The sequence below is a fragment of the Balaenoptera ricei genome, chromosome 14 (genome assembly GCF_028023285.1).
Source record: "Balaenoptera ricei isolate mBalRic1 chromosome 14, mBalRic1.hap2, whole genome shotgun sequence".
In the NCBI taxonomy this organism is placed as follows: domain Eukaryota; kingdom Metazoa; phylum Chordata; class Mammalia; order Artiodactyla; family Balaenopteridae; genus Balaenoptera; species Balaenoptera ricei.
The window spans coordinates 16818209-16845064 of NC_082652.1; the positions used below are offsets into that span (position 1 = coordinate 16818209).

The 26856-nt window shown below is 47.1% G+C and overlaps 2 protein-coding genes across 2 annotated transcripts in view; both read right to left on the reverse strand.

Moving 5' to 3' along the window:
* Positions 1-20826, reverse strand: part of GCN1 (GCN1 activator of EIF2AK4) — a 56560-nt gene extending 35734 nt beyond the window's left edge. Inside the window, exons 1-16 of the mRNA XM_059895060.1 lie at positions 20788-20826; positions 15861-15963; positions 12154-12217; positions 11489-11620; positions 10894-11006; positions 8144-8238; positions 7919-8053; positions 7246-7314; positions 7008-7116; positions 6341-6415; positions 5960-6088; positions 5396-5446; positions 5015-5113; positions 4620-4793; positions 2972-3124; positions 1610-1702 (exon numbers count right to left, since the gene is read on the reverse strand). Of these exons, the coding sequence (XP_059751043.1) occupies positions 1610-1702; positions 2972-3124; positions 4620-4793; positions 5015-5113; positions 5396-5446; positions 5960-6088; positions 6341-6415; positions 7008-7116; positions 7246-7314; positions 7919-8053; positions 8144-8238; positions 10894-11006; positions 11489-11620; positions 12154-12217; positions 15861-15963; positions 20788-20805 (1612 nt within the window). The 5' untranslated portion in view covers positions 20806-20826. The remainder of the gene's footprint in view (positions 1-1609; positions 1703-2971; positions 3125-4619; positions 4794-5014; positions 5114-5395; positions 5447-5959; positions 6089-6340; positions 6416-7007; positions 7117-7245; positions 7315-7918; positions 8054-8143; positions 8239-10893; positions 11007-11488; positions 11621-12153; positions 12218-15860; positions 15964-20787) is intronic.
* Positions 20827-21973: 1147 nt separating this feature from the next.
* On the reverse strand, positions 21974-26063 carry RPLP0 (ribosomal protein lateral stalk subunit P0). Its single transcript, XM_059894448.1, has 8 exons — positions 26029-26063; positions 25667-25768; positions 24632-24807; positions 24432-24519; positions 24156-24302; positions 23876-24061; positions 22890-23030; positions 21974-22210 (listed from the first exon to the last, which is right to left on the reverse strand). Exons 2-8 carry the CDS (start codon positions 25718-25720, stop codon positions 22046-22048), a joined length of 957 nt encoding a protein of 318 aa, XP_059750431.1. The 5' UTR covers positions 25721-25768; positions 26029-26063; the 3' UTR covers positions 21974-22045.
* Between the last annotated feature and the right edge of the window lie 793 nt (positions 26064-26856).

The following is a 26856-nucleotide window of genomic DNA, read 5'->3' on the forward strand; positions in this document are numbered from 1 at the left end:
CGAGATGATCTCCCTGTGCTATGCGGCTGCTTCCCACTAGCTATCTATTTTACATTTGGTAGTGTATATAAGTCCATGCCACTCTCTCACTTCGTCCCAGCTTACCCTTCCCCCTCCCCATGTCCTCAAGTCCATTCTCTACATCTGCGCCTTTATTCCTGTCCTGCCCCTAGGTTCTTCAGAACCATTTTTTTTTTTTTTTTTTAGATTCCATATATGTGTTAGCATACGGTATTTGTTTTTCTCTTTCTGACTTACTTCACTCCGTATGACAGACTCTAGGTCCATCTACCTCACTACAAATAACTCAATTTCGTTTCTGTTTATGGCTGAGTAACATTCCATTGTATATATGTGCCACATCTTCTTTATCCATTCATCTGTCGATGGACACTTAGGTTGCTTCCATGTCCTGACTATTGTAAATAGAGCTGCAGTGAACATTGTGGTACATGACTCTTTTTGAATTATGGTTTTCTCAGGGTATATGCCCAGTAGTGGGATTGCTGGGTCATGTGGTAGTTCTATTTTTAGTTTTTTAAGGAACCTCCATACTGTTCTCCATAGGCACACGTGTATTTTGGAACAAGCAAAAATATATTCAATATCCTGTGATAAACGATAACAGAATATGAAAAAGAATGTATATATACGTATAACTGAATCACTTTGCTGTACAGTAGAAATTAACACATTGTAAGTCCAACTATACTTCAATAAAATAATTTTTTTAAAATTACTATGCAGTTCTAAAAAAAAGAATGAGAGCGCTCATTATATACTTCCGTGAAATGATTTCCAAATCTAGACAGCACAATGCATATAGTAGGCATATTAACACTTGTGTAAAAAAGGCAGAGAACTGATACATAAGGTTATTTATTGGTATAAATATAAAATATCAAAGATACACAAGAAGCTGATAAAATTGGTTCTCCATGGCCAGGGACAATGGGTGGCTAGAGATCAAAGCAAGGGTATAACTTTCAGTGTAGACTCTCTTGGGTCTTTTTTTTTTATTATGTGAATATATCTCCTATTCAAAAATTAGCTAAACATTTTTTAAACATCAGAAGTGACTAACAGTTGTAGCTCATTAAGAGAATATTGTGATTTGTCAGTCAAAAGGCTTTTCCAATCACCCATTAGCGGCAGATACTTCTAAAGCAACCCAGAATTTTAAACATACGTTTAAAGATCAACTGTTCCTTCTCTGCCAAGATAGAAACCAGCAGTTCTTCCATCTCCTGGTGCGGGTGGAGCCAGCCACACTTCACCAGAGCTTCTCAGCTGCCTCTCAGTACACGAAAACCTCTATGACAGCACCAATTACCCAGTCAGCTGTAATTACACCTAATATCACAGCTCCACAACTATTAGTGCTGTCTCCACAAATCTCCCACTTCCCTCCCATTTCCCTAGCCTTCCACATCCCACAGGAGTACATTCATTCCCACAAAAACTGAGCTGTTTGCCAGATCACTCTGCTCCAGGTTTTTGCTGAGCTGTCTGGTCAAAACAACAGGCTGCCAGGGAAGGATCCTCTCTGAAGACCCACCAGAGAGACTCAGCCCCAAACTCGACTTCAACTAAGGGGGTAGTGACTCACCATCCTCTGAAGCCATGAGCAGGAATTTGTCAGAAGTGAAAATCTGCTTCTTCTCATCCAAAATCAGCTGCCAGAAACTGCTCAGTTTGGCCTCTGCAAGAAACAAAAGGTCACTCTACCACACAGCTCCCCACATGCCAGGGCTAGTCCCCGCCATGCTGAAGCTGCGGGGGCTGGCTTTGCTGACAGACTCTCCGCTGTTGCAGCAGGCAGGAGTTCTCCCTCGGCGGGGGCGGGTCACTCCCAGGCTCACTGTCCTCCGGTTCCGAGAACTAACCGGTTCTTCTGGTGGCACTGCCTATATGAAAAGCTTTGGTGGTTCTCTGCTGCCCACAGGAGCCCAGGTGAGCTGCTTCCCACCTGGAATTCCCACCTGTTCCAGGTGCCAGGCTGAACTACTTGAGGTCCACATGTGGTGCTTTCCCCGCCCTTCCCTCGTCTGAACTCACACTGGGCCAGCTAGTGAAAACCCTTCTAGCCCTCAGGGCCCTAGTTCGAATGCTCCCTCCTTCGTGAAGCTTTTCCTGACACCCAACCCCTCAACTAAAAGAAATCCCTCCTTCAAAACTGCTCTTATGCCACATTTTGCCTTAAACAACAGATAACTTTTGTATATCCTCTCTCCCGGTAGAGTAAAGCAGCTTAAAATTTGCTGAAACAGGGTCATGTTCTGCCTCCCTGCCACAGAAGTAGCCCAGTGCCTTGGCATATAGTCAGATGGCACACAATTATATGAAAAGAGCTGAAATCCATTTCTAACCACAGGACTAAGTTCAGCTATGTCCCCATGCAGAGTAGGATGTAGACTAAACAAGCACAGAATACCATGTAGCCACAAAAAAAGGAAAGCTCTTTTTGTTGTATTGATTTTGGAATCTTTTCCAAGATGTGTTCAGTACACAATATGGCATGTATAGTATGTTACCCAGCATGTTTCGGCAATTACACATTGACCATCTCTAGACACGAAACTGGTTAATACTATCCAAGGAGGGAAACTTAGTGGCTGGAAGACAGGATGGCTAAGGGGAAGCTTTTAATGTTATACCCTATAAATGTATAACCAATTAAAAACAAAGTCCCACTTATCATCTGCAGGGACGAGCCTCAGCGTTGCACTGTGCAGCGGGAGTGCAGCCAGGGGACTCTGTCACTGTCCTCCTTTGCCCTGGTGCTCCAATGCTCCGGGACAGGGGCTTGTAGATAAAATCCATCCCTGCAGTTGACAAGTGGCCCTACAGCTGCCCAGTGTGGTAAGCGGCCAAGCTAATCCTGTAAAATCCTAAATATCAAGGTACTCCTCCCAAGGACTCTGAAAGAGGCCCTTGTCTGCTAGCATCCTGGACATCTCTGGACTCTTACCAGCCTGTGAGTCAGCCATCGAAAGCTTTGAGAGCAGCAAGGCAGCAGCGACCCCTTCGGTGACTACGGGAACCTGAGTGCTTTGGGAGGCTGCCTTCTCCACTGTCTGGATGAGCAAGGGCAACAAGTCCAGGGCCTGCAACAGTGTGTCACCTGTGGAGATAGGACCAGCACCTTACAGAACACCCCAATCGCAAGGATGGCAAGACTACTTGAGAAAGGAGTTATTCGCCCATGTCTGAACTGGCTAACACCCTTCAGTTACCTTTCAAATAAATGGAATTAGAATCTAGGGCTTAAATCAAACTTTACAACCATAAAGCTAGAGCTAGAAGGGGCCTTACTAATCCAATAGTCCAGGTATTCACTTGATGGATAAGGAAACAGACCAAGAGAGGTGAAGTGAGTTGCCCAAGGCCACACAGCTGGTTGAGGGAGAGCCAGGGCAAACCTCAAGTTGACTAATTTCTCTCTGGGGCTCTTCTCCCACACCAGACAACCTCCGGACCCAAATCCCAAAACCAGAACCAATCAATCTGCTGAGCTATGAACTAAACTCTGTTCAAAAAAAAAAAAAAAAAAAGTAGAAACCTACTAAAACTATAGCTAAACCCATGTATGTATGTGTGTATGTACGTATGTATGTATGTATGTATGTATGTATGTATTTAGGCTGCACTGGGTCTTCGTTGCGGTGCACGGGCTTAGTTGCAGTATGTGGGATCTTAGTTCCCCGACCAGGGATCGAATCCGGGCCCCCTGCATTGGGAGCATGGCATCTTAACCACTGAATCACCAGGGAAGTCCCAACCCATGTTTTCTTAATTACTAAATTGGTATGTAGAGTATTTCACAGTGAAACAAGTATTTCATTTGGATGACGCCATGGATTTGAATCCAAGAAATGTGTATTTTAAAGGTTTATGTTTGTTTTTGAAGTATCAAGCAGAACTAGCTCAAGCTAAAGAGACTAGGTTAAACCAAGACTTGGCTATTTAGAACTCAATCTAAAATCAAGTTCGATCAGTGCAGCAAAACTGCAAACTGATACACAAGTACAGACACTGTACAGAGGGGGGGTCACCTCTCTAGGGGCAGCTCTGGAGTCTCCTAAACACTTTTTTAAACCCAGTCATCATAAGTTTAAACTTTAACTGAAATACGAGCCCATCTCAGAGGTGGACATCAATATTAGAGATTTTCACCTTGGGGATCAAGCTCTTACAGATTAGAAGTTTCCCCTCGCTGTGCTTGGGAAGGAGGTAGATGCTCATGCCCAAATGACAGGTTTGTTAGCACTGAAGCGAGGGCAGTGGTTGTTTCTAATAGGTCCAGTGTAAAGATTATATAATTTACACCTTATAAATCAGTCTTATCAGAATCATTTCTCCATGATTTCAGAAAACGGAGTGCCAGGTTCTGGTTGTGGGTCCTCTCTGAATAAAACTTTGTATTCTGAAGGTCTGATAAGGAGGAGAAGCCAGAATCTGTTGTGAAGACTGGGCTCTGATTCTAGGCTTTATGGATGACTAAGCTAGATGCTCCCAGTGGCTCAGGAGGAAATGATGCAAAAAAAGCTGGACCGAAAGGGAAAGCCTGGAACGGTGATGACGCCCTGAAGATCACCTCTGTGAGGGAAGAATCTCACCTCGGAAGCAGACCAACATGCACTGCAGATAGGCGTGCCTCACTGCAGAGGTGGAGGTTTTAAGGCTGAAGGCTTTCTTGAACCATTCAGTGAGCTTCTTGGGCACTTCTGTGGTGAACCGGTTACACCAGAGAGCCAGGACAGAGGTGGCGTGCACCAAGGTGCCTTCGTGAACTAGGGCAAGAAGCGGAAGTCCAGTCAGCCCTATGTCTTAGACCCACGTCACATCACTGCCAGTTGCATGCGAAAGCAAGTAGGAGTAAAGGGAGAGGAAGCAGTGATGCTTCAGGGATAGGAAGCAGGGCCTTCAGAAGGGGTTCATGGCAGGCTCCAACTGTGAAAACCGGGGGTCAAGGATGGGTCCAGGCTGCATCCTCACCATGGTGCACAATTACCTTCTTGCTGGAGGAAGGGGATGAACAGCTCAGCCACGGTCCCACTCAGGACTTGACTGGAAGGCCCGGCCACCACGTGATGACTGACACTCCCGATCCCTGGAAGGCAGGGGATTCCCTGCTCAGCCCCTCGTCAGCACAAAACTGCCGACACACCAGTCTTCCTGTCGCTGCCCACCTCCCCAGCAGCCATGCCTCTCCTCTGGCCATGATTGAACCCCCACTCAATCCCCCGTCAGACGTCCTGCCTTTCACGGAAGCCAGACTGGGATGTCCAAAACTGTCAGAGGTGTCAAGATCCAACGGACTCACCTTACCTAACAGTTACGTTACACCTCATCTACAACTACACTTCCTACTACCCGTGGAGAAATTCTGTACCTGAGAGGACGCTCATCTTCTGGGCTACAATAGTTAGTTTTCCTTCCGAGCCTGAGAGGAGAGATAGCAAAGATTCAAAATTCGTATCTGCCACATTTCCCGAGGGGGTGAATAAGGTAGTCATGTGTGTGACATCAAGATACAGTTTCTGATTCCAGAAGCAGCCTTTCTATCGTGTAGCTGGGCTTAACATGCTACATGTACATCACATGTACTGGCTTTTTTTTTTTTTTTTTCTAACTAAAGAAATAAATAATATGTTCTTGCAGAAAATGTGACAAACAGAAAAAAATATAAAAGCAACATCTAAAAATCACCCATGTTCCCACTACCTAAAATATTATTAACATTTTGGTGTATTTCCCTCTATTTTTCCCCCTATGCACACGATAATGCCTATGCTTAAAAACTGAGATCACCCCCATCCACATTGATCTGCACATGCTTCTGTTCATTCTTGACATGAGCAAACTCAGAGCACCAAGCCCCCATCAGGTCCCGGTGCCCAAGGAATGCCAGAGGCCACACCTTGGCCATCGGCGTGCCCGGGAAGGACTTGCCCACCTCCGAGGATAGCAAACAGGTGCCTGGCCAGGGCTTCCATCGCCGAGGAGTCACTGCATTGGCGGACCAGGTTCTGCAGCGCCAGCACGGCTTCATCCATCAGGCGGGGGCTGTTGGACTTCAGCTGACCTGGACACGGAGAGCCGCAGCTCAGAAGCTGCCGAGAGCTGGGTAGCCAGGCTCTCATCTTTGTCTTCCCTGCTCCCAACTCTTCAATCCTGGCTCTGTGTTCTCATTATAAAGGATCTCAGGAAAGAAACTATGCAACTGTAGTTTATTTCTAAACTGAGCTGTCTCCTACCCCTTTTTGTACAATAGGGACAAGTACAACCAAAACCCAAGGTGCCGTTCCAGGGGCTGGAGAGGGGTTGGGACACTCACCAGCCAGTCCTTTCACGATGTCCAGGGCATAATGGCTGAGATCGAGAGTCACTGATGCCAACAGACTGGAGATAGCTGAGGGGGACAGAAAGCACGCACCATGTTGGCCTCCAGGGGAAATGCCCGTTTCTGCCTGACTCCCCAACCAATGCTCAGGCCTGCTGTGTAGACACATAGGACACTCTTCATCTCTGTATGGTCACATGGTGGTCACACCTTTGTCCCACAGCTCTGCTGTAAAGCTGTATACTGCCCCATCCCAATCAGCAAAAAACTGCCCCTCTGACATTCCACCCACACCTCTTACCAAGATAAAAAGAGACAGAGACTCAACTCTCATATCCTATGGTTTCAAGTGCCACCTCCACACCAAGGTTAAACTGTCTAGAGCAGAGGTTCTTAACCTGGTTTCCGGAAGGTTCTTAGACCTCCAAAAATGTATGCAGTATTTTAAGTGCATATACTTTTGTGCATTCTTCCAGCAAGAGGGCCCATTACTTTCAACATACTCTCAAAAGGGTCCCTGATCTCTCTCCCAAGGGCCCAATGAGGTAAACAGTGAATACATCTCCCCCCGCCCCGAGCACTTCCTGCTGCCAAGTAGTGGGGACCCGGCTTATCAGGCAACTTCACCTCCCTCCCACTATCCTGTTTGGCAGGAACCTACTTTCAAGAACATTCTCTGGACTCCTCAGTAAGGACTTCTGTATGGTGGGCAATACCAGATCCTTAAACTCCGAGTGGGACATGTATCGGAGCAGAGGGGCACAGTTATCCTACAAAGAGAAAGGAGTCAGGCACCCAGCCTTCGTGGGAACAGACCAAGAATAAAGGATGGTTCTGAATCACAGAATTTAAAATGGGATTTAGCTTGCCCAGGTGAGTAAGGGCCACCTCACACTCACCAACAGATACTTCTGAGGCTTTACTTTGCTCATCAAGATGTTCTTCATATAAAAATCCAGCAGGGCACTCTAGGGAATACAGAGACTTGGTTAGACCCTGACGTTCTGAGATCCCTCTTGTGGGAGTGCTTCTAAAAAATACCAATCGGTGCCCCAAATGTCACGGTGTCAAGCACGAAGATCCCACTGATCATGTCATTCCCCATCTAAAAGCCTTCCACAGCTTTCCATGGCTCCTGGGAGCAAGTCCCAACCACAGAGTATCACAGCCTCTTGCGCTTTTCCTTTGCAGCGTGTCTCACAGAGATAGTGAGATGATGATCTGTCTAACGGCAGCCGCCTCAGATTCAGTCCCGCCCGGGGAAGGGATCACAGCTCCCTCACGCACTGCTGCATCCCCAACACCTGGCACAGAGCTTGGCACAAGGCAGATGCTCAGTGGTGGGTGAATAAATGACTGCATGAACAGGTAAATCATCATCCCGTTAACTATGGCAGGATCCATCCCAAGCCACAACTGGAGGGGAAACTTTCCAACTCCTTGAAGTTCTTATATCACCATGAAAGGCCGGGGTCTCAGGTGAGAAAACCAACAAACTTCAGATAAGGCCAGCAGCTGGGGCCACCAGGGCAAAACAAGCTCCCCCTCCTTTCCTCCAGAGAGTCCACTTGCCTTGTGCCGACTGACCACGTCCATCTCCTTGTGGCTTGTGCAGAACTGCACCAGCAGCCCCAGCATGGCTGCATAGTTCTGGTTGGGTTCTAGGCTGAGAATGGCTGACAAGTACTGTTCCACCAGCCCCGGGTTCTGAAGAGGAACGGGTAAAGCAGGTGTATCAGACGGCAGTGGAGGTGGTGCGGAAGAAGAAATGCCCGCCACCCTGCTGCCTCCTGTCACCTCTTTCCACAGCTTGGTGAGCTTCTTCACAGCACCATCCACGGCGTGCTTGTGGGAGCCGCCCAGCACCTCCAGCAGGAGCAGACACTGCACCTCTACCTGCAGGGACAGGGAGGCTCAGGTCCGGACGTGAAATGGGAGCGGAGGTCCCATGGCCCTCATAGCCTGCCCAAGACCTTCGTCAGGCCCGCCAGAACCTGAGGTCATCTCCGCCAGGCCTCTCCCACTCAATTCCAGCCAGATCCTCTTCCCTCCACCCCCTGGCCCCCGCCCCCCCCGCCACTTAACCCTGTCCTGGAATTACATCTGTTCACTCAAGCACTTCTTTAATAAGTATTTGTTGAGCACCTACTATGAGTCAGACAATGAAAACACCTGGAGAATAAGACAGACATGGTCCTTGCTTTCATGCACCTCATAGTCTAGAGGGAGAAAAAGATACTAAACAAATAAACACACAAAATGAATACATAATTCCAGCAAGGTTAAGTGCCATGTGGGAAAAGGATAAGCACTCTGTTTCATATATTTCTTCATCTGCCTTGACTATTCCTTCATTAATTCTACAAGCAATGAACGCTGATGAAGTGGCAGGCACTATGCTAGGCACTGTGGATACAGAAGTGAACACTGATATGCTGATCCTGCCTGTGGGGGGGCCCACTATCCAACCTAGAGTGAAGCACCTAATAGGTGCTCAATTAAAAAGCCTCACAGAGACTGTATGTGCCACGAACACCCAAGGTCACTGGAGCAGTGTGGACTGCCACCCTGAGAAAAAAGGCATGCTTAAGAAGTCTGCCAAATTCCACATTTGCATGTGTACAAAATGGCAGATGTACAAAGTTATTCATGGCAACATTTTTTATAGTAAAAGATTGTAACAACATTAATGGTCATAAACAGGGAACTAGTTATATATACCGTGGTACATCCACTCAAAGGATTAGTAAATAGTCATAAAGAATGAGAAACTCTATATAAATACTCTGGAACAAATTCTAAATCCAGTTAAAGAAAAAAACACAAGGCGAAAGAAAAAAGTTTGTATGTATGCTACCACTTGTATAAAAAGGTCTATTTAGTCATATACACAGAGAATACCTCTACTACCTAAGAAACTAGTAATAGAGGGGGACTGAGATGGCTAGGGAAGGGGTGGGAAGGAAACTGGTATATCATTCTACACCTGTTGAATACTGAACCGTTTTTTAAAAAATTATTATTAAAATAGCTTTTTAAGCTTGCTGATATCACATTCAGAACTATATTGCTGTTCTTTCTTCCTAGAACATTCTAACCTTAATCTGGGCATGGTTTTTTCTTTCATATCCTTCAGGTCTCTGCTCAAATGGTACCTCCTCCAAAGGCCTTCCTCCCACCATCACCGCCCACCCACTCTCTCTATCCTCCTGCCTGCTTTTCTGCTGCACGACTCTACACCTTGTCATTTATATGTGGACCTGTTTGTGTCCACCCTCTCCCCACGACTGAAGGCTATGAGAAAGTAAGGTCCTCTCACCTGTCCCCTGTTTCAGCCTCAGCTCCTCGAACAGCACCCGACACGCAGGGGGCCCTCAACAAATACTTAAGGGACTGAATGAACTACTCCTATGTGTATAGTCAACATCAGCAATGAGCAAAGGAAAAACCCAGATTCAAGACACAGAAAAAACCACCACGGTTTCAAGCTCCTGACGCATCCTGTCCCATAAACACAACACTCCAGGGTTGACCCCTCCCACTCACTAACCCACACTGACTTATCTTGGATAACGGTTATAAGAATTCATTGGAGACATGCTAGTGAGGGAGCCCATGATAAACCATCTTACAAGAAGGCTTTCTGGTAACAATGGAACCCACACTCTGAAGGTGGTTTTCCAGCATATCCACTACCTGTGAGGTTTCAGTGTTCTTATCCTTCCATCAATTGCTGATGGCCAATCTATGGTCATCCCCAGAAGTATGCTGGATAAGCTCCCAGGGATGAGGCCTCAATAAGTCTTACAAGCTGGCTGTGTCAGGCAGAGGTGCTCACTCCTCATTTACCTGCACAGCCCTCTGTAAGTTTCTACAGCCCTTTCACACCTCTTCTGAGCCCATCTTCATGGCAACTCTTGGAGGTGGATGGATGAGTGGTACTTTTCCCCATTTTTTGCAGCAATGGGAAATGGGCTCCAAAATTAGGTATCTAGCCAAATCTCATGGCCAAGAGTCAAATCCATACCAAGATCCTCAGACTCCTTTTTTGTTAAACTGTAAGACCATCCCTCTTGCCCTCCACTAAGCATATCTAGACATTCAAAAGAATCTCCCAACCTGGCCTATTGGGCCATCTCTGGTTAGCAGACATGCTGAAAGGCAAGATAGGGAATGTGGAAGGAGCAGGCATAGAACGGGAGGAGAGAATTGGTATTTTCTGGTTTACTTGTTTTCTGCCTGTCTTCCCCATTCTGGCCTGTCACGTCTTCCACACATGCCATGAAGGCACGGGCCACGTTTCTCTTGCTCATCACTGTATTCCCAGGGCCTAGCACCATGCCTGACCCAGGAAAGCTCAAAGATATTTGATAAATAGACGAATGTTATTATGCTGCACTCATGCCCATCCACCAAAGTCACACACCTCAGGGTAACTCAAAGTGCCTGGTCACCCAGCACTAAGAGCACTGGCCAGAGAAGGTGCTTAAACATGTCCCAACTCTGTGCAGAGAGCTGACCGGCATGACTCCAAAGACCCGGGGAACCTACCAGTTTGTTCCAGATGTCTCCTTGCCGCTTGGCTCTCGAGGGAAAGACAATGCGCACCAGTAGGCAGGTCCAGGACAGGGCCAGCAAGGCAGCCGAGCCACTGCTCTTACTGAGAGGGGAGGGGAGGGGAGGGATGAGGTCAGAGCAGCAGCCTCCATCTTGAGGACAAATGCTCACCGCAAGGCCCTGCCTGCTATGCAAGACCCTCCACTGACCTAACTGGAACTGGAAACTTGTTCCCCACAAATCATCTGTGACAACTCAGGACAAGGAGTGCCAAACTCCCACCTCTTAGCACTCACAACTATAAATCAAAAGGATGGTTTCCTCCATTCAGTGCCTAGTGGGCATTTGGTTTCTCCTTAAAATGGCCTTACTTCCACTGGTTTCCCAACCCTGTTCCTCAGGAAAGTGGTTTCTCTGCTGGGCCTAACATCTTGGCTTCTCCGTCCGTTCCGAAGGCAGACTGCCGGCGCCCCTCAGAGTTGCAAAGGGGAAAGGGGCAGGCATGTTCACGCCTGCTCGTCTGCACCGGCTTCTCACGAGTAGGACTCCACCAACCCCCAGTGGGCCACCACCTTTACCTCTTACCTGGGGACACCTGCTTTGGAGCCAATGCCTGAAGACTGCAGAGAGTGCAGAAGGTTCTTAGCAGTGGCTTCCGGCTGGGCCTCAGCCAACTGCTGGATTGCTGCCTGCAGAGCCCTGCGTGAGGCTGCATCTCTAGGAGGAGGAAAGAAGGGGAAGGTGAACATGTGGACGCGGGGCAGGGGTGGGGGGCTTAGGCCAAGCCTGGTCTTTCTCAGGAAAATTAGACTGCACTGTATTCCAGTGGGTCATAGATGACGGGATTAGGAAGTAACTGGATAAATCTACCTCATCTTAGAGTTCTAGAAGCATCTAATAAGGGCAAATGAGCCTTAAGGCTATAAGTGCAACATCTACATTTAGGGAACACTTACTATAGGCCTCAAACTAGGCCAAATGCTTTTACACACATGACCGGTGCCAGTGTAGAGACTGAGCACTCCACGTGGCAAGCAACGTTCCAAGAACTTGACTCTTACTGACAACCACCTATGAGGTAGGTAAAAGCATCATCCCTGTTCTGCAGATGAGGAAACTGAGGCACAGAGAGGTTCAGTAACTTGCCCGGACCCAGGCAGTCTGGCTCCAAAGCCTGGGCTCTAACCACTACCCTATACCACATTTCTGCACAAACTGCTCTGGACACTGGGCCTTTGATCGGGACTCACCTGTATCGATGCAGAGTCAAGCAGAATAATTTGCAGAGGCCTTTCACTGCTCCCTCCGGCAGATCTAAAACCAAAGATTACACAGAGGTTAATAAAATAAAATCTACTCAATAAAATCTACTTCCTGGGCATCTGCTGGAGCCAGGCATTCTGTTGACATGATCTCTGCCCACTGGACACTCCCCGGGTGTTTGAGATAGAATTCCCAACAGGAAAAAGTAATGACTCTAAAGACTCTAAAGAAACATCTAGTACGGGAAGGCTCTCAGACAGACATCTGTTAAATGAATGAAACTAAGGCAAGACAAGTGGCCTCGAAATTTAACATGCTGTCGAGTGGAGGTGCTAGAGTACAGGAAATGTTCTGCTTCTTGATCCGGGTGCTGGTTACATGGCTGTGTTTAGTTTGTGATAATTCAGCCACCTGTTCACTTATGACATGTGTACTTTTCTTTATGTACGTTCTAATAATTGGTTTTAAAACACAGGACAAAACTTAAGTACTATGAGGGATAAGAAAAGAGAAGAACACCTATAACAGAGAGGTTTCTGAAGATTTTAAGGACACAGAAGCTTGGCCTAACACGTGAGTAGGCTGTGGACAAATGGAAAGAGGGGCCTGCATGCAGAGTGGTGTTAACAACATGAGCAGAAGTGCACGGGATAAGAAGGCACAATCCCTGTGCAGGGCGCATGAGGAGGAGGAGGAATAACAACACCGACACTTAACCAGTGCTCATGAGGCACCAGGCCCTGCTCTAAGCATTTTATATACATTAACTCAATTCCTGTAAGGTGGGTACTGCAATTGAGCTCATTTTTAAGATGAAGAAACCAAGGCATGGAAAACCAAGCACGCCAGCTGAGTGAAAGAGAAACTGGTGAAACAATAGTGCTCAATAATGGAGAGCCAACCTGTGACAGGTTCTGCATGCCAGACTGAAGCCCGCAGACAAAGAGGGGAAGGTCTGACAGGGGGAAATGTATGCTGAGTGTCAGACTGACCAGCGTGGGAGGCACCGAGAGCAGGAGGCCCACAAAGGGCTTGCACAGGGCCTCACACTTCAGGCACCCGAATGATGGGGGCATGGGGAATGAAGGAGGGGTGGGCACCCAGCTCCCCCAGGGCCCTGAGCCTGGTATTGGTCCATCTGATTTGAGGCTACCTAAGTAACGGAGAAGAGTGACTGGAGCCGGGACCAGGTTGTGGCTAAGAGAACAGTAGTAATAACAGCTAACAGACACTGGGCGTTGACCAGAGCCAGGCACCGAGTCAAGCACCGTCCCCATGTGTTCTCATTCACTCCTCACTCCAAGGAGACAGGCCCACAGGTTAAGTAACCTGAACCGGGTCCCACAGCCTGTAAGTGGCAGAGCCATGGCCAGAACGCAGAGCCCGTCACCTCTGACTCTGCACTGGACGCCTGTGACTGGAAAGATCAGGCACAGCAGACACCGCCTCAGAGTCTCAGGCTTCAAGTACAGGGAGGCGGGACTGAGGAGAGCATCAGAGGCCTCAGGGCCAGACTGGGCTGAGCCAGGCCGACCATCCGCATTGACAGCTCTGAGGAAGACTTCAACTCCTCGCCCTGGCAGAAAACACCTTGCACCACCTTTGATGAACTCACCTGGTGACCTGCTTGCTACCCTAACAGAAGGAGAGGCCAGAAGAGCTATCACTATGCAACGACTCCTCCTCAGACTCAAAATTAGGAAATTGAGAATTAACGATTTCATATGGGAGGTTAACTTCCCCCAATCAACTTGTATATCAAAGACTACTAAACATTTTACAAACGTAATTCACCCTGAATTGTAGAATTTCAGGGTGACTGAAGAGTAAAATCACCCTGAAAAGGCCCTCAGTAGTTCATAAACTTCACCCACACATGTTGAACTCCTTACTCCACAAAATGGGGAAAAGTGTAGTATTCAGCAGTTACTTAGCAGGGAGTCAGCCATTATGGTTCAGGGAGTCCAGCTAGCATCTGTCACATGGCAGCCTTCTCTAACTAGAACTCTGTTCAGAAGTGACCAGAAAGACTTTTGAAGGTGCCATAACACTCATATGCTAAACTTTTGATCCACAGGAGAATCTCTCAGAAGCTCACAAACAGCAATTTACTTAATTTACACACTTTAACAAGCTTGGGTATGTAACCAGGCAACAGTAGATCAGAAGCAGCGAATGAGAATGGGGGTAAGAGGGTGGTAGGAAGTAGGCTTTTTCCTAACAAGAAGTGAAAGCTGACAGAAACGGAGACCCAATTCTATACCGCCATGGTTCTCAAACTGCAGCAAACACAGGAATCACCTGCGGGCTTGTTAAAACACAGACGCTGGGTTCCACCTGCAGGGTTTTGGTGAATCTGAGTCTCTGGGGTGGAGCTGAGAATTTGTATCTCAAACAAGTTTTAAGGTGATGCTGATACTGCTGGTCTAGGGACCACATTCTGAGAACCAATGCTGTATAGTAAAAACACACCAAAAGGAAACTCAAAAACTAATGAGCATTTATTGGTTGAAGGCACACTAGTCTTATACATGCCCCATAATTTGCAGCAAGAGCCCTCGGGTTATGGTGCAGAATCAGGATAACTACATGTGCTCAGCATTTCCCAAAATGTGCTGCCCAGACCCTGAACAGGTTTTTGGCAAAAAAGAAGTTCAAGGAAACACTGGATTAAAATGTGACATCTGGGCTTCCCTGGTGGCGCAGTTGTTAAGAATCCTCCTGCCAATGCAGGGGACAAGGGTTCGAGTCCTGGTCCGGGAAGATCCCACATGCCGCGGAGCAACTACTGAGCCTGTGCTCTAGAGCCCACGAGCCACAACTACTGAAGCCTGTGCGCCTAGAGCCCGTGCTCCGCGACAAAAGAAGCCACCGCAATGAGAAGCCCACACACCGCAACGAAGAGTAGCCCCCACTAGCCACAACTAGAGAAAGCCCACACACAGCAACGATGACCCAACACAGCCAAAAATAAATAAAAGAAATTTAAAAATAAAAGAAATAAAATAAAATCTGACATCTCACAAACTTACATGATCTTGGAATCCGTTACTGGCCAATCACTTGATACCATCTTGCTTGTTTTCACAGAACACTGACTGGGAAAAATGGTGCCCCCGGTCATAAAGAAAATGTTTTTCTGGGCTTCCCTGGTGGCGCAGTGGTTAAGAATCTGCCTGCCAATGCAGGGGACACGGGTTCGAGCCCTGGTCTGGGAAGATCCCACATGCGTGAGCCACACTACTGAGCTTGCGCGTCTGGAGCCTGTGCTCCGCAACGGGAGAGGCCACGACAGTGAGAGGCCCGCGCACCGCGATGAAGAGTGGCCCCCGCTCGCCACAGCTGGAGAAAGCCCTCGCACAGAAACGAAGACCCAACACAGCCATAAATAAATAAATTAATTAATTTTTAAAAAAAGAAAAGAAAAGAAAATGTTTTTCCATCCAATAAATCACTTAAGAAAGATTGTTGGTATCTTTTAGAACTATTTCCCATCAAAATGGTTAAAACTGGTAAAAAGGTTTGGCACCTAGAAGGATAAACTCTCCACCAACCCAACTGTTTCAGTGCAGATTATAACAAGCAAATATAGACAGTGAAGACAGAAGTTGCTGTGAGGGGAAAAGAAGGCCATGGTTCTAAACAGAGAACCCAATTTAGTTTGAAATGAAATCAATGAAATGAAAACAAATACCTTTTCCAGCAACACATTTCCCCAGCTCACTGAGGATTTCTCTCCGTTCCTTCACACTGGCTGTTGTCACCTTCCCTGCAAAACGCTTTAGTGTCTCAGAAACCTGTGAAGACCAAGCCCACAGAGAAAAATTTCAGCAAACTACAAAACATTGCCGGGGGGTGGTGGCGGGGCGGGTGGGAGACAGAGAGAGCGAGCGAGCTGTGGGAGGTGCAGAACTCAGTGAAGCTCTCTCTAACCCAGGGTTTCTCAACCTCCACACTCCTGACTTTGGGGGCTGCCTTTATACATCGTAGGATTTTGAGCAGCGTTTCTGGCCTCTACCCAATGGACACCAGTAGCAGCACCCCATCCTCCCACCACAGCTGCGGCGACCCCAACTGTTTCCAGACATTGTCAAACATCTCCTGGGGGACACAATCACCCCCAATTGAGTGAGATGTACTGCTTTTAACCCAACCAGTCAGCCACTCAATATACTTCATTTAAACTTGGACAAAAAGAGGCAAGGTCAAAGGCAAAGACCTCAGGACAGAAAATATCCCTTCCAAACTATGCAAAATCTAGGGAGGGCCTACTAAATGCCGGGTATGTTCCCTTTATATTATCTCTTGTAAACCTCCCATAAGAAGGAGTATCCTGTCAAGTCATAAACACAGTTGGCTAGCAGGTAAAAGGTTAAGAAATCGAATCCCAGCTCTGCCTCCTACCAGCTGTGGAAACTCAGCCAAATCATATCATTTCCTTGACCCTCAGATTCCCCATCTATACAATGCAGGTAACAGCACCTTCATTTCATTTCATCATGACTGTTAAACAGAGACTAAATGAGATACTGTATGTAGAGCATTTACCTCTCATCCCGAGCATAAAATCAGCTACTACTACCAGCAAGCCTTCCAGACAGGCACCATATCCCCATTTCACAGGTGATGAAGAAACCAACTCCCAGAGAGGAAGCCACTGCTCAGATTGGACTTTCGGGCCACAGCACCTGCATTTCTGAAACTAAACCTGAAACCAACAGGTCTAAAAACTGATGCTAACAAGTCCTTAGCTTTCAACCACCATCCATGTTACCACAACTGCATCCCCTGCACAGGGACATCAGCATAAGACCTAGAAAGAGGGGCGGTTTGCAAATATTCCTGAAAATCTTCTCCTGAACAATATTCTACAGGCTACAAAGCAGGCAGGTTGTGGATACATCAGCAGTTGAGCAGGGCATAATAAGACCCAAGTGGGTAACACCCGCCCCCTTTTTCTTTTGAGGGTATTTCACGGACAGGCCTTATTAGTAGAATAAGACTCAAGGGTGCATAGAGAGATAAAATAGTACTGAGTTCTTCTTACAGATAAATCCCTGCTATAATTCTATTAGCAATTAATAAAATCATATCCAAAACTGTCTTCTACACAAATTATCTGTTTTAATATTGTCTCTTGTTTTTATAGTCATTCACGTATATAATTAAAGAGTCAAAAAGTTCTGGGAGGTTTGCTCTAAAAACCAGTCGCATGCCCTCACACACAAGGACAATCTCTTTCACCAATATTGGCTGATTATTTCGGTAGTTATCGCCATATCTCTAAACAATTTGCTTGTGCTGCTACTTCTGCCTTTCTACCAAAGATCTCTCTCCCTCTTCGACCCCACCAGAGACCCTCCCCATATCCCTGACACAATTCCTTTGTTTCATAATATGGGTTAGCCCAGTAATTCAGTATTTACATTATATGCAAATGGTATTCAATTTCCATTTAATAAACTGTTTACTCTCTTGCACAGCTTTTTTAAAATTAACCCTGGAGTTAAATAACGGCTCCCAATGCCCATTCCCTCCTTACCTCAGTTTGCCTTATCTGTTCTAATTAATAATTCAATCCCAAACTTTCTGCCACTTGTCTAAATCTCAATACATTTAGGCAGACCAGGTATTCTACCAAATTCCATCTTCCTGAAGAAGCCTCTCCCAGTGCTTTCCGACCTGCCCCAATTTGGTGGGTGATCTCCTACAGCTGGGACTCAGTTTATCACCCTGAAAATGTACTCTTTCTTGTGTTTGGGTAAAGTACATCCTCCATCTCGTGAAGTCCTTGCAAGTTTGAAAATGTTTTGGCCTCCCACCTGAAGTTCATCTGGGTACAGAATTCTAGGTTGAAGTTTTCCTAGAATACTAAAGACCTTTCTTCACTGAGTTCTAGCTTTCAGTACTGTTGGGAAACTCAACGCCATTCTGGTCCTTGATCCTTTGTCTGAGACCTGATTTTCCCCCCTGGAAGTTTCTAAGATCTTCTTTTTGTGTCCAAGGTTCTAAAATTTCACATTAATGTGCCTTGTTGTGAGTCTGTTTTCATCCATTGTGCTGAGCATTTTTGATCTGAAAACACATGCTTCAGTTCACAGAAAGTATGCTGAATTATTTTGTTGACGATTTCCGTGGATATTGGACCTCCCACACTTTTGTGTGGTCCTGTTTTACACAAAAGTTTTCTCCAGAGAGAGAACTTCCAGGCTTTTGCCAAGATGGAGAAAGAAAGCTGGGGCTCTGACTGCATCTGAAAAGGGCTTTCAACCAATCCTCCTAACTTAGCCCCTCCCCACTCACCCTCACTTCCAAAGGTTAGCTGATACCACCAATTCCCAGCTGTCAGAGATTCTGCAACGTAAATCAGGTTGGTTCTCAGCTTTCCTAACTTGGCTTAGGATTCATTTCCCTTGGGTCTGCTGAATCCTTTACCACTTATCACTTTCTAGCTTCCAAAAGTTTGCTGCTATTGTCTGCTCCCCATTCTCATTTTTTTCCCCAACTCTTTACTAGTTTTAGTGAGGCTGGAGGAGATAGCAAAAATAGATGCATATATATAATCCACCCTCTACCTAAAATTCTCACATAGCTGTTTTTCCATGCTAATATTAAATTCCTGGCTATAGTTTCTCCCCCAAAGATGAAAGAGCATTTCAGGTTCAAGGCTCTTCTTTTTCTTAATCAGAAAATGAATGTTACCCACTTGGGATCCTGTCAGAATAAAACTGAGGAAGATCCTTCAGAGAAGTCATTTGCTGGTGGGATCAGATGCAAAGAGCTTAAATGTTCACAGGTTTCTCTCTAGAGTAGCACTGTCCAGTAGAACTTTCTGTGTTGATGGAAATGTTCTTTTGCACTATACAATGCAGTAGTCACCAGCCACATATGGCTACCGGTGCACTGAAATGTGGCTAGTGCAACCGAAGAACTGAATTTTAAATTTCATTTAATTTTAACTAACTTAAGTAGCCTCTTGGCTACTAATTAACTAGCTACCATACTGAACAACACAGCACTGGAGAGATTTTTTTTGCATTTGAGTTTTAATGTTACACAGTCAGTGTGTATTCTCCCAACCCTTTTCAAAATACCCAAGAGACTATGCTTTTCTTTCCAGGATTCACTATAACAAACTTGTAACAAATTACCAGCCCCTGGGACTTCCCTGGTGGTCCAGTGGGTAAGACTGCGCTCCCAATGCAGGGGGCCCGGGTTCGTTCCCTGGTCGGGAACTAGGTCCCCACATGCGAGCCGCAACTAAAAAGTCCACATGCCGAAACTAAAACCCGGCGCCACCTAAATAAATAAATATTAAAAAAAAAAAAAAAAAGGGATTCCCTGGTGGCGCAGTGGTTGAGAATCTGCCTGCCAATGCAGGGGACACGAGTTCGAGCCCTGGTCTGGGAAGATCCCACATGCCGCGGAGCAACTGGGCCCGTGAGCCACAACTACTGAGCCTGCGCGTCTGGAGCCTGTGCTCCGCAACAAGAGAGGCCGCGATAGCGATAGTGAGAGGCCCGCGCACCGCGATGAAGAGTGGCCCCCGCTTGCCACAACTAGAGAAAGCCCTCGCACAGAAACGAAGACCCAACACAGCCATAAATAAATAAATTTTAAAAAAATTATTAAAAGAAAAAAAAAAAACCTGACTTTTTAAAAAAAGAAAAAAAAAATTAACAGCCCCTCCCTTGCACAGGAAACTCGCAATTCGCATCTTTTGAATGCTCAGGTTAAGGAGTCACTCTCTGGCCTCAGGGCCTCCCTATCAAAATCAATTAATCTCCTCACCCCGATACCCACGTGAGCCACGCTGTCCTTTAGAGACCCATTTCCTTTTCCCATAATATTGTCTTTTCACCCTAAAACATGGCTAAAAGGAGGATGGGGTGGAGGAAAAAGGTCTTCCCCAGCTCTTCCCTTAACTATGAGGTACTTCACAGGTGATAACACTCAGGGTGACAAGACTCTTCCTGAATTGTGACAGTTCTTTTATCTAACGCTGGATCTAATAACCACCATCAACATATATGGAGCCCTACTTTATTTCATTGACTCCTCACAACAACCCTACACGACAGGTACTAGTTTAGCCCCATTTTATGGATGAAAAGACTGAGAATTGGCAGGGTTAAGAAACTTGCCCAGCGTCTCAGAGAAACTGAAACTGACCAAGACTCCAACTCAGATCTGTATGAATCCATAGAATATGCTATAAATCCCTGCACATAGTAGGTGCTTGAGAAATATTTGCTGAATACAAAGTTTAAGAGGGAGTTGGCGTTGGCCGGGCCTCACTGCTGGAGGGCTTCGGAGAAATGGAGTAGAGACTACTTTAAAGGGGAACTTCGGCAACTCCAGAATCGGGGAGGGCCTGACGGGTTCCAGCCGCCGAGACCAGAGTCCCTGATTCCTCGAGCCCGCGGCCGGTCCGCGCCACCCGGGCCGGGGGCCGGGACGAAGCCGGGTCCGGGAGGGACCGGCCCAAAGCGGCCCCTGGACCGCGCCCTCCGCAGCCGCCGTCCCTCGGCCCCCTACGCCAGCGGCACTAGCGGTCCGGCCCGACCGCCGCCGTCCGCGCCCAGTCGCCGCCGCGTTGGCCTCGCAGCCGCCCGCCTCACCTGCGTGTCCGCCGCCATCCTCCCGGCGCTGACTCCGGAACCGCTTCCGGAGCGCTTCCGGGTCACAGCGCGGGCCCACACCGCAGAGCGAGGCCGGGATACCGTTGGGGCCCGGGGCCTGGCGCCCCCGGGCGGGATGGCGGCCGCGGCAGCCTGGGCTTCGAGGCGGGCAACTGGACTGGGTACCGGGGTGCGCGTCGGGGACTATCAAGGCCTCCTCCCCAGGGCCTTTCTCAGTCCGGCCTCGTGGGAGACGAGGGTCCCTGAGGGTTTGTAACGCGGCGAGACCGCCCTGCAGCCATCGACCCACGAGTGCGCAGGTCCGGCCCAGACACCCCCGTGTGAGCCTCTCCTGCGTGAAGACCATTTTACAGAAGTGTGTCCTAGATGCTTTCTAGAGGAGTTTCCTTGATGACAGGAACTGAGCTCGCTAAAAGGCAGGCAGCCAACTCGTGTCTTATCCTGTTAAGAGTTTGTACCCCAGCGGTGGACAATGTGAGGGTTAAAAACAGGGGTATACCTGGCAGTCAGGGGAGGACTCTGGAGCTGAGAGAGGAGCCTGCCCGAGGACAGCTCCTTAAGACAAGGCCACAGGGTGGGAGGCTGCGGGTAGTGGGCCTCATGGTCCAGAGTTGCTTAAGTTTTATTCAGCATGCAGACCTGCCAACTCCGTAACTAGTTCAAATACGGTCTGCACAGCTCAGTTGTCGTCCCTGTTAGCAACGGCTTTCAAACTTTTGAGACCTGGTTACAACTAGGACATTACTGGGTGACCCAGTGCAAATCGATAAGTGAAACCTAAGATTCACAACACCTACAGCATCAGCCGTTCTATCTCCTTAAATAACGGTCACCACTAAACTCATCATTAATTACATCACCACCCAGTTTGAAAAACCCTGGCAGCACTCATCCAGTGCTTACCTCAATATGACACCCTACTCAAAGTATCTTGGAATGACCCAGGATAGTGGCCTGATGGTCATGGAATCAATTCCATTTAATAAGAATACAGTTAAAGCTGGGTCCACAAAAAGTACAGGATGCTAGGAGAGCAGTACTTCACTTCTTACACAGAAGACACCAAATGTCAACTCCAAATAAAGCTCTATGATTTTACCATGGCTTTAGTTTCTGGCACACAGAACTATAACCTCAAAATGCACAAAATGAAAAATCCAGAGACTTGTAAAGAGAAGTAAGCCTTTATTTCCTTGTTTCACAAATAAAGCTGGCTGAGTTGGCTGCTTTTTGGTGATTAGTCAAAGAGACCAAATCCCATGTCCTCGTCCGACTCCTCCGACTCTTCCTTTGCTTCAACCTTGGCTGGGGCTGCGGCGGCAGCAGCAGGAGCAGCAGTGCTGGCAGCTGCCACGGGGGCAGCAGCCACAAATGCAGATGGATCAGCCAAGAAGGCCTTGACCTAAAGCAAGGGGAAAAGTTCATGGTCAAAATAGTCATCTACACCCCCTACTACCCACAACCTTTCAGCCTCTACAGAGCTCTAGTTTTAAGGACCAATTTCCGTATCAGTGAAATCTTCCTCTGGAAGTGACCAGACAGGACAGCTTGGGTATAGCCTGGTGGTCTTAGGCCCAGCTCTTACCTGTTAACTAAACCCTCTTTAAGTCTCTTGTAATTTCTAAAGTCGAGGACACGCCTCCCCTGCCTCCCAACCTCAAGCATACAGTTGGCCCTCTGTATCCAGAGGTTTCACATTCAGAGATTAAACCAACTGCTGATCAAAAAAAGGAAAAAATTTCCGAAAAGCAAAACCAGAATTTTCTGCACGGGGGCAATTATTTACATTGCAGTTACATTGTATTTACAACCATTTACATAGCATTCACATTGTATTAGGTATTGTAAGTAACCTAGAAGCGTTATTTAACATAACACCATTTTATACAAGGGACTTGAGCACCCATGGATTTGGTGTCCATGGGGAGCCCTGGAACCAGTCCCCCTAGGGTATCTATACTCTTAAAAATGTATCTGCTACATAAAACACTATTATAAAAACACTAACTCAGCAGGCAGCTTTTTATCCTCCTGCTAATAACTGTCAGGTCTGCTGTGGTCCTGGTGGATTTTTTTTTTACCTTTTCAGCAAGTGGGAAGGTGTAATCAGTCTCCACAGACAAAGCCAGGACCCGCTTGTACCCACTGATGATAGAATGGGGTACAGATGCAACAGTTGGGTAACCAATCTGCAGACATATGCTGGCAACATTGCGGACACCCTGTGGAAGGAAGGAAAAAAAAAAAGAAAAAAATCACACTTCAGGTGTGATGTCTTTGCTGTTGAGTCCAAGCAAAGCTCAACAGCAAACAAGACTTGCTAGATTAGTGTATTAGTCTCACACAGGACACTTCACCCCACACCAAATGCTTCTGGCAGGGAAATTCAGACCCAATAATTTATAAATGCTTTTGGCTGTTATTCCCAACATGGGCGTTCCCTATACCATGATGTTGGCATTTACTTCAAAAGCCACCATCTTGTGAAAATATAAATTAACCATTGCATTCCAAGAGAGAAAAACATTAAATTAGTTCCAGATGTGAATTTCATCCACTAGTGAGATTTCCAAAAGTAACTGGAGTTGAGTATGTATAATTGCAATGTTCCGTTCATCCAAGAAAAAAGGAATTATATCTCCTACCACCTTATTTGTTAACTAGAGGATATATTAGTGGCAAAAACTAAGCAAGAACAGTCCCTGAAAGAGTCCATCTTCCCAAGACAGGGTACTTGGCAACACTGATGTATTAACTACCTCATCTTCTCATTCCTCTTTTGACTCACTGACACTACTCAAAATCTCATACCTTACTGCACGCCCTAGAATAACAGCCCTTACCATGTGCCCAGCACTGTTCTAAGGCTTTACATTCATTAATTCATTAGATCCTTCAACAATCTTATATTGTTATTGCCATTTACAGACAAGGAAACTGAGGTACAGATTAAACAACTGTCCCTGGTTATTACACTGCTAGTCAGCTGCGTGGCCAGGATTCAGTCTGAAGCTAGACACGCTCTCAACTATTAATGCAGGAAGGGCCTGGAATGGGCAGCGTGTACCTCCAGAAAGCGAGAATGCAGAGTTTCCTCTGTGATGTCAAGTACTTCAGGGTTGTAGATGCTGCCATTGTCAAACACCTGCTGGATGACCAGCCCAAAGGAGAAGGGGGAGATGTTCAGCATGTTCAGCAACGTGGCTTCACTGGCTCCCACTTTGTCTCCAGTCTTAATCAGCTGCACATCACTCTGAAGAACAAGGGAGTTGGCAGTTAACACCTGGACATCCAGCAGGTCGGCAGCAACCGAGCCCGGCTAGCGCTGGCAAGCCAGGTCCACTCACCAGGATTTCGATGGTGCCCCTGGAGATTTTAGTGGTGATGCCTAAAGCCTGGAAGAAGGAGGTCTTCTCAGGCCCCAGACCAGTGTTCTGGGCAGGCACAGTGACTTCGCATGGGGCTATGGCACCAGCACGGGCAGCAGCGGGCACCTGAACAAAAAAATGAGAAACAGTGAGAAGTCTTCTCTCCACAGACACAACCTAAGAACAGTCAGTTTTGTCGCTTTTAAGGAGCCAAAATTAATAAGGTCTCTCCAACCAACCTGATTCTCCCCTTACCTTATTGGCCAGCAGCATGTCCCTGATCTCAGTGAGGTCCTCCTTGGTGAACACAAAGCCCACGTTCCCCCGGATGTGAGGCAACAGTCTGCAAAGAAAAGTTTATGGGAGATGGTCACTTTCCAGCACCGTTCTTCTCCAGGAAAAGGGAGGAGGACACTGAGAAGGGCGGATAAAGATGTCCAGGAGGATGAACTGACTTCTCCAAAGCTGGGTTGTTTTCCAGATGCCCTCGGATGGCCTTGCGCATCATTGTGTTCTTGCCCATCAGTACCACAGCCTTCCCTCGGAGAGACATGCGGATCTGCTGCATCTGCTTGGAGCCCACATTGTCTGCTCCCACAATGAAGCATTTTGGATAATCATCCAGAAGTTGCTACAGAAACAAGCCACAAACAAGCAACGTTTCACAGGACAAAAGAGGGAAGAGAGTAAGAGAAACCAAATCCCACAATAACTGGTTTCCATCTCACTCCCTTTCTTCTATGCTTTTGAAATGTCTCAGAGACTGGGACAATTCCTCCTACTGCCAGCTGCCCGAGTTAAAACAACGCTAGATTTGTCAAAGATTTGCTTGCTGAGTATGAATGGTGAAAATTATGTTTCTACATTCAATCAAAAAATTTTAATTGTACCTTTCATTTTTAATTTTTCCCAACCATGAAGCATGTTTCTGTTTCACCATATCAGCTGCATTAATAGAAAAAAATACTCTTCCAAGTAAGGTTAAATTATTCAAAATACAACATAAAGCAAATATAGTAAAATATTGCTTGTAGGACCTAAGTTGTGGGTATGCGATCATTTTACAATTCTTTTAAGTTTCTGTGAGTCTGAAACCCTGAATAAATGGGGAAGAATACAATGGACTAAACTCTACAACGCATCCTAATGCCTGAAGAGCAGCATGGTTAGCATTTCTAGGCAGGGGAAGACCCAACTCAAGGCCATCCAAGAGAAAGCATTCACTTAAAGTTTAGTTTCTTGACTAATAGGACCTGAATATGCAACAACTTAACTCTTTATAATGAGTCACTCATTGCCTCAGACCTTCCCAAACAAGGAGGCAGGGGAGTAAAAGTACGATGAGCGCTATTTGGAAGCCGATAGACGTGGGCGTTAATGCTGTCACCCTAGGAGCCACTTAGCCACTCAGCACATGGCTGCTGATTGTCCCTGTTAGTGCCCGGGGCCGAGGCAGCACGGTGGGCGGCTGGGACCCACCCCGCACTTACGATAATCTTAAGGAAGTAATTGGACTTCCAGGTCGCCCTGTCTTCCCTGGGCATCACTGCGGTGCGTCAGGGATTGCCACGCTGGGTTTAAAGACGATGTCACTGAAGAGAGAAAAGGAGCTCAAGACACCCCGACCCAAGTCCCCACGACATGGCGGGCTCCAATCCCAAGGCACACGTGGAGCAGACCACGCGCGGGCGCCCGCCGCCCCGGCCCGGCCCGGGGCTGCATTTGCCGCCGCCACGACCCAGGCCAAACAGGCCCAGACCCTGCAGTCCCGAATCGCCCCTCCAAAGAATCCCCGAAAAGCCCCATCCTCCCCGCCGCCAGTCCCGAGTGAGACTGCACGGTACGAACGAACCTCACTCCAGGACGCCTGGCGAGAGGAGGGCCTCTCGCCGGCTTGCATGTTTTATAGGTAAACGAAGCAGCCAATTAGAAGCTGCGGACAGCGCCCCCATCTATTGGCTGGGGTCAACGTCTGTCTGGAGAAGCCGTATTGATACAGACAACCATTGGATGATATCGGTGCCATTCCAACCAACAGGAAGCTTCCTTTAAACGAGGTACTTAAGGAGGGCACTGCTGTGTGGTGGAGGATCTTTCTCAGAGATGCTTCCCTCTGGCGGTCTGGAGCCGCTCTCGTGTAGGCGCTGGAGTTTGCCAGCTGAGTCCACGTTTCTTCCGGTCAAGTCGCAACTAAAGAATATGACGTGGAGCTGAGAAATAATTGCTCATGAAAAAAAAAAAAAGAAAAAAAAATTGCTCATGGTTTAGAAACAGAATGGTCTCTTGTTTCCTCTACAGTTTGTTCTTCTCCCTATCGAAACAAAGGGATCCTTTAAAACCTAAGTCGGATCATTTTCCTCATCTGCTCAAAATTCTTTAAAGGCTCCCCATTTTCCCCTCAGTAAAAAGCCTAAAACTTAAATAGCCTACAAGGCTCTACATGATCTGTTCCCCACCTCCACCCCTATAATCTAATCTCCGATTTGCCAACTGATTCATTTCCTTCCAGCCGGATGATGTTGCACTAGCTATTCCCTCTTCCTGGAAGCCTTCTTGCCGATATCCACACCTCCATCGAGTCTTCGCTCAAATATCACCTGCTGGAGGGCTACCCTGATTGCCCTATTCAAAATTACCCAAAAACCACTCCCACTCCCCCGCTTCCTCTGTTCTATCTTTT

Bases quoted from the DNA above. Each gene is read 5' to 3' on its own strand.
- RPLP0 (XM_059894448.1), bottom strand. From the start codon at position 25,720: ATGCCCAGGGAAGACAGGGCGACCTGGAAGTCCAATTACTTCCTTAAG. The intron at 24,520-24,631 runs GTCAGTTCATCC...TTTTCTTTGCAG, and splicing joins AACAACCCAGCTTTGGAGAA to ACTGTTGCCTCACATCCGGG. The intron at 22,211-22,889 runs GTAAAAAAAAAA...CCCTTGCTTTAG, and splicing joins CCTTCCCACTTGCTGAAAAG to GTCAAGGCCTTCTTGGCTGA.